Raw genomic sequence first — 11,255 nt, forward strand, 5'->3', positions numbered from 1 at the left:
TGAGAGAGAGAGAGAGAGAGGGTGCCGTGTTCCGGTTGACATGAAAATGTAAAACTTTGGTTGACTTTTTGCGAAACCCCATCATCTCCGTCTTCTTCTTAGCTGCTTAACTCTCTTGTTCACTCATCATAGCGGCAAAGGAACGATCTTCGTGTAGTCTGCAGCCTTTGATCCACGTCGAGGCGACTGAGTCGAAGCTTCTTGGCTGATCTCTACCTGGATTCGCTGGGGTGAATGATCATACTTTCTCTCATCTTCTATTCATTTGATTCCTCCGATTTTACACAGCTGGTTACATTCCTGCTCTCTCAGTTGGATACAAAATTTTGTGCTTACGTTGATCTGTTCCTTTTTTTTATCCAAAGTCGAATAAATCGCTAGTGAATTGAGTGATTTTTATCTCATTTCTTGCAAGAAATAGGGCATGAATGGTCATGGTCAGACCATTGTCATACTTTGTTAAACACTTTCAAATCCTCTGCTTCAGGCGAACATGTTCTGTTTTGAAAATATTTCACTGAAGTTAAAATGATGTTATAGCTCTTATCTGCCACATCTAATGAGAAGAACATGCTATATATTCTTGTCTTTTTTTTTTTCTTTTTTTTTGGGTCAAATAGTGAATTACGTAATATATTCGTAATATATTTTATCCAGATAGTCTTCGTACTGCAAAAGTACGTGACATAAAGTACGTGACATAAGTGGCCTACTGCTAGGTATGAGAACCTACTTCGTATTCAACCGGCATTATGTGGAATGCAGCAAAATGTTTAGCAGTATCATAATATGGTTTGGATGCCTTCTCCTACTGGGAAATTTTTTTATTGATATGTAGGTTAAAGTTTGATATTCATCTGCTGAAGTGCCCAGGCATAAGCTCATCCGGTTCACTTCGAACATACCTAAACACAATTTTGTATTCTGAATAAGCTGCCAACTCAAGATAGATTGAAGAGGTGGAATCCTTCTTTGAATGATATTTTCCTTCTCTAGACTTGTGCCAATGTGAGTAAAAGCTGACTCATGATTGTAATTTCTAAGGCCGCACGAGTATGGAATGCGGGAACAACAAGCTCGAAAGACTAGGACAGCCGTGAAAGAGTATTTTTGCATGACAGATAAGCATCTCTATGCGAAAGACAATTGACCTGAACATTAACCAGGAATTGAGAACTCTACACAGATATGACCGACCCTCATTATCTCATGAAATTTCCACATAGATCTGCCAAAGCAAAAATATAGGAAAAGCGGTTCGTGAACCATAACTTATAATTGAGCATTCTTTTCAGTTCCCTTCTTATAGATTTTAGATTGATCTTTCTCTACTACAGGGTCTAAAGATTGGCCATGAAAGAGAATGTGTTTCTGAATAGGCTAATTTCCATCAGTGGGTCACTTGAATTGGATAGAATTAAAAATAAAAAATAAAAATTAGCACCCATTCGAGGGAATAGTATTATGGGTCGTTTGCTCAGGTAAAGACATTTTTCAATGTCCAGCCAAGCCCTGCTTCAACTTCAACTCAAGGTACTTCGTGAAGGGAAAGGACAAACGATTGTTCCTTGTACCTGCTAAAAGAATCTGAAGCAGCATTCTCCATGTTGAACTAACACATAAAAAGCATGTCTGGTTTAAAAATAATAGCCGTCCAATTTTATGAGTAACATAATTGGCGGGGTTGGCAACGAAATTAGCTTAGGCCTCTGATTGGCTTTTTACCAACCCTACATTAAAAACTGAGAATAATTTCAACCCATGAACATGTTGGTAAATTAAGACAGTTAACATAATGTTTTTAATTTAAGAATATTGCTATTATGCATTGTACGGGCGTTGAGCAATGTAATTAGTTATCTTTAATACAAATTCATGAAATGAGAGAGAAGCGAAAGTTAAAAACTATTTGAAACTGATTATAGTGTTTTCTTCTACTTCCACTGACGAGGAATTATCTCGATATTATGTTATGATTGGATCAGTTCATAGAATAAATTGTTAGGTAACTGTCTCCAAGCGATTGCGTAAAAAGTAAACTACTCATGTTCCAAATAATTTCTATCAATAAGTTTTATGTACCAATTACCAGCATCATTGTTGGTTCAACATGGAGAAGCTGCATTATTGGAGCTGGGATAAGCTGAACATGGAAAAATTTCTTGACGTGAGCAAAAGACCCAAAATTCTATTTCCTTGATAGGTGCTTCAATTATTTTATTTTAGCATCAAGCTTTTGATAGATATTAGCCTCACGATATCTTTTTACAATGACTTCAAACTAATTTCCACATTTGCTTCTAGTAGAAGCTAGCCTTCTTTTTTGCATTGAGAATTTGCACAACCCTTTGTGGTTGAACTCCGCTTTGACAGCAGTTCTTACTATTTTATGTCTTATGTAACAAATGGAGCCTTATAAGGCAAGCGTGTACAGAGAATAAATAAATATGTGGAATGCCTCTTTTGATAATCAGGAAATGGAGGAGTCATCAGGATGTGATTACGAAGTGTTTTTGAGCTTTAGAGGACTAGATACTCGTACGGACATTGCTGATTACCTTTACGTTAGCATGGTTGATGCTGGAATTCGGGCATATAGGGATGATGAAGAGCTCCATACCGGGGAAGAGATAGGCGACCAGCTTTTCCAAGCAATTCAGCAGTCAAAGATCTCAATACCAATCTTTTCTACAGGATATGCTGATAGTACATGGTGCCTTAGAGAGTTGGTCGAGATGGTGGAGAGCAAGAACACAAGGGGATAAAAGATCATGCCCATTTTCTACAATGTCGCACCATCTGAGGTCAAATACCAAAATGAGCACTATGGCAACGCCATTGTTTCTCATTTAAACAAGAAGCGGTTCGATGATGAGACTATCAACAACTGGAAGGCTGCTCTTAAAAGGGTTGGAGAACTAAGGGGATGGGATCTCCATAGCATGCTAAACAGGTATTTAATTATATCACATACGAACTGTTTGTTCCAAATGCATTATTTTGCTCAGCTAAACCTCATGTCTTGATGCTATTTCCAGCAATACTATCAGAGGCAAAGGTGAATTTGTAAAAAAAGTTGTCAATGATGTTTTGACTGAGTTGAGAATTGCCAACGTGGAAGTATCCGATTGCTTTGTCAAAGTAGACAATGATGTAGATGAAATCATAAGGATGATAGGTTCACAGAACGATGAAACAAAGATTGTTGGAATTCACGGTATTGGTGGCGTGGGAAAGACGACTCTTGCCATATTTGTGTACAATCAACTTTCTGAATATTTTGTTAATAATTGTTGCATCCTTTATGACATACGAACACAAAACATTACAGACTTGCAGAAACAGCTCATATAAAAAATCCTTCAAAGGAAATCGCCTGATATCAACAATGTCATGGAAGGGAAAGAGGTGATCAAGAGAAGGTTATGCTTTAAAAGAGTGCTTCTTCTACTTGATGATGTTAATGATGCAAATCAACGTGATGCGCTCATGCAGAAGCTTGAGTGGTTTGGTAAGGGAAGCAAGATTATTATTACCACTCAAGACCAGGGAATTCTCAAAGTGCCTACACTTGTTGATGGGGCTTACGAACTTAATGGCATGAATTTTAATCATTCTTTGGAACTTTTTAGCAAGCATGCCTTCAGAAGAGATTATCCCATACAACAATACATCTCTCACTCTAATAGAGTAGTCAAGATTTGTGGTGGCCTTCCTTTAGCTCTAGAGGTCATTGGTTCTCTTTTATTTGGAAAAAGCATAGAGGAGTGGGATGCCATATTAAAGGAGCTAGAAAAATTTCCTCAAGAGGATGTTGAAAATAAGTTGATAATCAGCATTGAGGCATTAAATGAAAGACAAAAAAATATATTTTTGGATGTGGCTTGTTTCTTCATTGGGTATGATAAAAGAATTGCGATCCACATGTGGGAAAGCTATGGCTTTTGTCCTCATCAATCTCTTCCAATCCTCCAGCAAAGATCTTTGATAAGGATTAGAGATGATAACCAATTATGGATGCATGATTGGTTAAGAGAGATTGGAAGAAATTTTATACGAAGAGAGAGTGACATGAAACCGGAGAAGCAACAATGGGTGTGGACTTATGAGCAAGCATTGGATGTTCTGGAGAAAACGCAGGTAAATCGTACTGTTTCATTTTTTTTTAAAAGGAGATTGGTCACCAATATTTTTGTTTTCGTTTTCGTTTCTAAAGAGTCGATTTATTATTCCAGTGTACTTACAAATGTGGTTTATCAATCATTTTCAACGTTAGGAGAAGATTTAATTGTTTTCCCTTGAAGGATTTCAACACTATACATCATGGTTTTTTTTCTAACTTACGTTTTCTATTTTTATTTTGGCAGAATGGAGGTGGTTTTCATGGAAATGAAAGCATTAAAGCAATATGTCTTGAGTTCGATGAACAATCTCAATATTCCTTCATCAAAGAATTCTTAGCTAGCCTTTCAAATCTAAGGTTCCTTCGAGTAGACAAAAAGTTCATATCTCAAGTGGATAGTAAAGACTTCAATGGAGACTCAATGTCCATCCTTACTCAAGCTGATCCTTTCCAATATGACCAGAATTCAAATTTTCTTCAAACCCCGTCTGGCCGATTTAATCTCCTTTCAGAATTGAGATGGCTTTCATGGAATTACTTTCCTATTGATATGAATTATGAGTTGACCAGTTTCTCCTTGAGGAATCTAGTAATCCTTGATTTATCAAGGAGTAAAATCACATAAGAATGGGATGGATGGAGCCGCATAAAGGTATCATTTTTCGGGTAAAATCAATGTGTGTTTTGTTGTATGTTATCTTAATTTTACCTGAAGAGAAATATGTTGTCTTCTTTTCAGCAGTCTAGGAAATTGGAGGTCCTAAATCTAACTGGATGCCAAGAATTGCGTGAAACTCCAGACTTGTCTTTGAATGTGAATTTAGAAGAGTTGATTCTCGAAGGATGTAGGAGTTTGGTTCGAATCCATCCATCCATTAGTCAACTTAAGAGGTTAGTCATCTTAAACTTGAAGGATTGTTATCATCTCCACATGCTACCTGATGAAATGGGGGAGCTAGAATCTTTAGAGCAACTTCTTTTGGACTCTACATCTATAGAAGAGATCCCTTAATGGAGAAAGGCGAATAAACTGAAAATTCTAAGCTTGGTTGAATGTAAATCACTAAAAAAGTTCAATTTCATTGGTTGTCCAACATCATCAGTGGGAGTGGATAGCCTTTTCACTCGACTACCTAAGTCGATTGAAAACTTCAATTCACTAGCTAAGTTGGATCTAACGCGTTCAGCAATTCAAGAGTTGCCCGATTCAATTGGAAACATGAAGAATTTAAGAGTATTAAAGATGCGCAGTAGCTCCATAAGAAAACTACCCAGTACCATTGGAATGTTGAAGAAGCTCGAAGAGTTAGAGGTAGGGGCATTTGCAAAACTGAGAGGAGAGATTCCCTTTAATATTGGGAAGCTACGATTTTTGAAAAGATGTGTGGTGAATATTTGTGGAATTTCAACGGCACTACAGCTTCCAGAAAGTTTGATAGATCTACGTTTTGTTTCGACTTCAACAAAGATGTTGCCACTCTCGAACCTATTAAACTTGAGATTATTGAATGTGTGTTCTCCAAGTATAGCCACCCTATCGCTCGATATCAGTTTTCTTTCTCAATTGAAGATACTCATGATCCACTGCAAGAATTTGCAATGCCTACCTAGGCTTCCGACAAATCTGTCATATTTATGGATAAGGGAGAGTAACAGGTGGAAAACTACAAATGATCTCTCATATTTGAAATCATTACGGAAGTTGTTAGTTCGGGATTGTCGCAAGCTAACGGAGATTCGAGGTCTTGAAGGTTTGCAGAACTTGACAGAATTAGAGCTCAAGAGACTTCCATCATTGATGAAGTTGCCTCATCTAACTAACTTGAAGGAGCTCGAGGAGACTCGTCTAAAGGATTGTCCTAAGCTTTTTAAGATTCGGTGTAGTCTAGACTCAGTGCAGTTCGTTGATAATAACCTCAATTTGAAGATGCTGCTTGCTTCATCGGGCTCCAAACATCTACGTTTTCGACTTCAACAAAAGGAGTTTGATCCGATTATATTTTGCACATGCCGCATCCCTCCGATTATATCTTGCACACGCTGTGGCCCTTTGTATCGTTGACGTTTTCTTTTCACTATTTTGTATCACATATGTATTAAGGCCCTTGATAAGTGCCGTCTCTCCGACTTTATGATGTGATTTTGGTTACTCAAAAGTAAATCAGTCATGCTTCCTAGCAAAATGAACGAGAATCGTCTGCTGAGTCTTTTCGGAAGACTATAAGAAGGTATTGGGCCGGAACTCTGCTTCCTTCTTTGCTCATAAGGACTAGTAATCTTTTGACGAATAAGATAACTTCTGTTTGGTTTTTCTTATCTGGCAATCCAATCTTATTCAAATTTGATTTATTTTGTCTTTCACCGATTTGACTTTGCCGACATTTGATTTTGTCCCTATTTCCTATTATTCAACTACGCTTGCTAATGTCAAAGAATTAAATGGTTGTCGGGTCGATTTTCTTTTAGGGAAAAAAAGAAGAAGATTTTATCACTAAATGCTTGAAACAATAGCTTATTTAAATAGGTCATCGCAGCTTCTTCTTTTTTTGTGGTAAGTGATTATTTAAAATTAAGCATTTATCATTATTCTTTTCATTATTTAAAGTCATTGCCTAGCGGATAACCTCGTTCTTCAATTTATTTTTGTTCAATCGACTAATTAAATTCTATACTTCATACTCGAGTTGTTCCTTCCGTAAAAAGGAAAATGGAAATGTTGACATGGACTCACGCATTACAATTGTGTTAGAGCTAATTGAAGGATCAGACTACGTCCGGTCGCCTCGCGTGCCTCCGAGCCAGAATCCTCAGGGACTCGATGCACCCGAAAGAAGAACAAACAAGATCCTACCGTGGGTTCGGCTCGGGAAGAGGGGTAAGGTTGGTGGGTCGTCGGCCGGGTTTCAAGTATGTTTGTTGATGGAGAACACTCCCTCGCTCTCGCCTCTCACTCGGCTCTCTCCGCTCACGATGTCCCCGGTTTTTCCACCCTCGCACTCACTCTCTCCCCCCTCTTTTATTGGGTCAGACGACTCTTCCGCTCGTACCCTGGGGAAGGTGGGCTTGTTGCCGGCTGGACGTCCGGCTGACTGCTCCCATCGTGTCGCCCACCTGCCCCCTCTGCTCCGACGTCACCATTTGAGGGAGGGAGAGGAGGAAGAAGGCGTGGGGAAGGAGGCCGGTCGGACCGGAGAAGAAATAGAAGGGATGGGCCCGGCCCAGGTGGAAAGAGAAAAAGGAAAAGGGGCTGGGCCTTCGCCCCAGCCCTCAAGCACTTCTGGCACTTTTCTTTTTTAAAAAATTAAATAATAATAACTTTAAAAAAAATATCTTAAATAAAGGAAGATGAAATAAAACTTAGTCGATGCAAATAATATTAATACCTGCGTGATGTGCTATTTATTAAAAATGGATAGGGTGGAGTCGATTCCTAATTTTTTGACAAGCCATCGAAACATCTGTTTTTAACTATGAAAGTCATTGTACTATTAAATCCCAATACGTTATTTCAAGAAATATGAATTTTTTTTATACAAACGTTTGTTTGTACTCAAGATGAATGAGACGAAAAGAATTGGGTTTGGGTTATTAACTTGTTCAATACCGGCATGTTATGTCTCCTAGACGAGTCAATTACCAAAGAAAGTCCATCTAGAATCAAAGACACACAGTCCGACGCTGTTCCACATCCTACACACAACGTCAAAATTCAGGCCTGACTTGGTTGCCACAACTTTTGCCCAAAATTCATTTAAAAAAATAAATTTATTTTTTTGGGCTATTGTTAGAATAATAGTACGTATGTTGTAAGTTATAAATTCTTAAAAGAGTGGACTCCATTATGATTTCTAATTATTTGCTTTTTTTTTGTGCTCAAAACATTCTGTTATTCTCATAATAGATTAAGGGTTTATTTGTTAATTTCCACAATAGTGACTGATTCTATTGTTCTTTGTTCACAGGAACCAAAAAGGAACAATAAATCTATTTGGTAATTTTTTCTTTTGTTTCTGAGAACAAATTTGTTCTAGAAATAGATTTAAAACAAAATCAAGAAAAAAAAAAAAAAAAAAGCTGCTTCTTTATTCTAGAGAACAATTCTAGAATCAAGCCCAATCTTTTTTCTTTTTTTTTTTTCTCTTTTCTTTTCTTCTTTTCTCCTTCTCTCTTCTTCTCTCTTCTTCTTTCTCCCAACTAGTCATCAGCCACTATCGGCCATCACCGCCACTGTCGATGACCAGTTGGGCGAGGTTCGATGAGCTTGTCGAAAGCTTGCCAAGCTAGGGCAAGGTTTAGCGAGCTCGCTGGAGGATCGCTTGGCTACTGCGAGCCTCAACCTCGCAAATCTAGACAAGGCCAAGCCTCACCGATGGCTAGGCAAGCCTCGACAAGCTCACCGAACCTTGCATAGCCAATCATTGACCATCGCCGTGATTAGCAACCGGCCCAAAGAAGGAGGAAGAAGAAGAGAAAAGGAAATGAAGAAAGAAAAAAAAAAAGAGAAAAAGAAAAATATAATAAAAGTATTAAAAAACCAAAATTAACAAAAAAAAAATTAATAGTCCTACTAAACACATTTTTATTTTGGGAATGCTCAGAAATTATTTTTCAAGAATATAATAATAATAAATCATTTGTGAACGAAATTTTTTTTCGATAATAGAATGGTTACCAAATGCATCCTAAGAATAATTACATAAGCATTTTTTTTTTAAATGATTTTTCTTGCAGATCATGGATAGTAGATAACCTTGGATAGTCATAGCAATAACCAATCCAAATGGCGCCGGTTTTGGAACCCACCAAAAGTATTTCGCCCTGCAATTGTGATTGCCGTGATAGCAAACAACAAATAGCGATGGAAAAGGGTTGCGAACAACGAATCTTGACGGTTAGGAAGGCAACACAAGAGGGGCGACGATTGCAATCGAGACCATGGGCATGCTCTATTTTGCCACCCAGGAGACCAGCAAGTGGTGACCGATCGTGCCGGCTACTAGGGGTGTAAACGGTTCAGTTCGGTTCGGTTTTTTGAAAACCGAACCGAACCGAACCGTTAGAGAAAATTTCCAAACCGAACCGAATAAGTCCCGAACCGAACCGAACCGAACAGTTCAGTTCGGTTCGGTTCGGTTTTTCGGTTTTCAAATTTTGGGTTTCGGTTTTCGGTTTTTTTCGATTTTTTCGATTTTTTTTTTTTTTTTTTTTTTTTTCGGGACGGCTTACCTTCCGTTCGCCAGACTCCACCCAACCAATCATCGCTTCAAAAGACTTGGATTAAAGTGAACAGAACTTATCTATGAGAAATACTTCCTTCCATTTGGGCAAAAAAGAGGAAGCAAACTGATGCTACTACAAAACAACTAAATAATTCCCCGAGCCCACAAATCGCTTCCTCCCAACTTCGGAGACAAACGGGCAGACACTTCACATCTTTCCTCTCCGACCATCTAATCTCCTTCAAAGCGTGAAAAAGAAAGGACCCTTTAGTCCATCAACAAGCTCAATTCCAGCCAACGCCATGCTTCCCTACGAAAATAAGATCCGACCCAGTGTAATTTTGTCCCTTCAACTACAAGATCGAGACACCAAGACCACCGACCGGAGATCCGACACCATTCGCAAACCACAAGGACGTCAATCCGCACAAAAAAAAAATCGCATCTTTCGAAGTCCAAGCATCAGCAAAACCGAAACAGGCGAACCGAAAACTACCAAACAAAGCCGGGCACATCGAGCTAGAGATGCGAGAGCAAAACCGGAACCTCGAGGACGACAACCCATGATCGCAGGAAGCGATGGACAAGAAGAGGTGAACTCAAAAGAGAGGAGGTACCTTCGATGGCTTGAGAGAGAAGGAGAGGAAGAGGGTGAGGAAGCGGCGGCGACGGAGTAGGAATTGGAGGTGGACGACTCGGACGGGAGGTGGCGAGGGGCTTTTATATGGCTATCGCCGTCCCTACCGCCGTCGCCGTTGCAGTCGTTGTCCCCGCCCGCCGTCGCCCCTCCCGCCGCCGTCGCCGTCCCTGCCGCCGTCGCCGTTGCACCTCCAAGCCGACCAAGAGGAGACACAAGACGAAAGGAGAGGGCCAGAGTCGAGACAGAATAAAACCTAGAGTCGGGACCGACGGGAGAGAATAAAAGAGATTTTATCAGTTTATGGTTCGGTTCGGTTCGGTTAACCAATAAAAACTGAACCGATAAAAGATATTTCGGTTTTAACGGGAACCGAACCGAAAAAACCGATTTTTTCGGTTCGGTTCGGTTCAGTTCGGTTTTCGGTTCGGTTCTTGACACCCCTACCGGCTACAATCCAAATTGCAACGGCTCTTGACTAGCTACGTCGTTTTAACGAATTTTCCTTTTGGAGTTTACATTTAGGAATGTCAAGGTGAGGAAGTGGAATAAAAGAAAGTGAGAAGAGAGAGAGTAAAGAGCAGGTGAAAGTGAAACATAATAGTAGGAATGTGGAAAACAAAAATAAAAAATTGAAATATTTTTCCGATTTTTAAGCTAGTCATATGTTGAGTACTTTCCATGTGCTTTCGAGATCTACCCAATTTCTCCTCAAAGTCTAGTAGCGGTAGAGAAGCAATCGGATTAGTGACGTCTCTTCTTTGGGGATATATTGGTCAAGAATTCAAAATCTTGAAGTTTAGGTGCTAGAGGAAAAAAACGTGTTTTCATGGGGAATCCATGTGGCCAATCTCTTATTTAGTGGGCATTTGATCCATGAAAAAATCATGATTTGAAAAACACTTTTGAAAAATAATTGATCATTAATTTAAAATAATTAGTCAAAGAAAAATAATCTCAATATCAATAATAATTTATTTCTTACTATTTTCATGGATGATGAAGCTTTTTATTCAATCATTTTTCTTTTAAGAAATACAAGTAATCATTTTTCGTTCCGAATCTTGACTTCTTTGTGAACCAGATACATTCTCAATCGAAATAAACATATGGGTAAACTTCTGTGATGATTTTCTATTAAAAAAAAACTTCTTTGATGATTATTGAAAATTGGCAACATTTTGCAATTAGCATGAAAGTAATATTTGATTTCACTCATCAATGCGCTACAATCTTTTCTTTCCCTTTTTGGCAATTGATATGCTTCGACCAAAAT

General features: G+C 38.7%; 2 protein-coding genes across 2 annotated transcripts in view; one reads left to right on the forward strand and one right to left on the reverse strand.

Moving 5' to 3' along the window:
* The first annotated feature begins 3,393 nt into the window (after positions 1-3,393).
* Positions 3,394-4,748, forward strand: LOC108959710 (disease resistance protein RUN1-like). Its single transcript, XM_039313480.1, has 2 exons — positions 3,394-4,140; positions 4,368-4,748. The coding sequence occupies exons 1-2, from the start codon at positions 3,394-3,396 to the stop codon at positions 4,746-4,748; spliced, it is 1,128 nt and encodes a 375-aa protein (XP_039169414.1).
* A 2,402-nt stretch (positions 4,749-7,150) lies between these two features.
* LOC120293752 (ribulose bisphosphate carboxylase large chain-like) overlaps positions 7,151-11,255 on the reverse strand; it is a 14,374-nt gene continuing 10,269 nt past the window's right edge. The window contains exons 2-3 of the mRNA XM_039313482.1: positions 7,580-7,585; positions 7,151-7,163 (exon numbers count right to left, since the gene is read on the reverse strand). The gene's annotated coding sequence lies outside the window, so the exon portion shown is untranslated. The remainder of the gene's footprint in view (positions 7,164-7,579; positions 7,586-11,255) is intronic.

This window comes from Eucalyptus grandis, chromosome 5 (genome assembly GCF_016545825.1).
Source record: "Eucalyptus grandis isolate ANBG69807.140 chromosome 5, ASM1654582v1, whole genome shotgun sequence".
NCBI lineage: Eukaryota > Viridiplantae > Streptophyta > Magnoliopsida > Myrtales > Myrtaceae > Eucalyptus > Eucalyptus grandis.

Excerpts from the sequence above, each read along its gene's own strand:
- LOC108959710 (XM_039313480.1), top strand. The coding sequence starts at position 3,394 with ATGGAAGGGAAAGAGGTGATCAAGAGAAGGTTATGCTTTAAAAGAGTG. Across the intron at positions 4,141-4,367 it reads ATGTTCTGGAGAAAACGCAG|AATGGAGGTGGTTTTCATGG; the intron begins GTAAATCGTACT and ends TTATTTTGGCAG.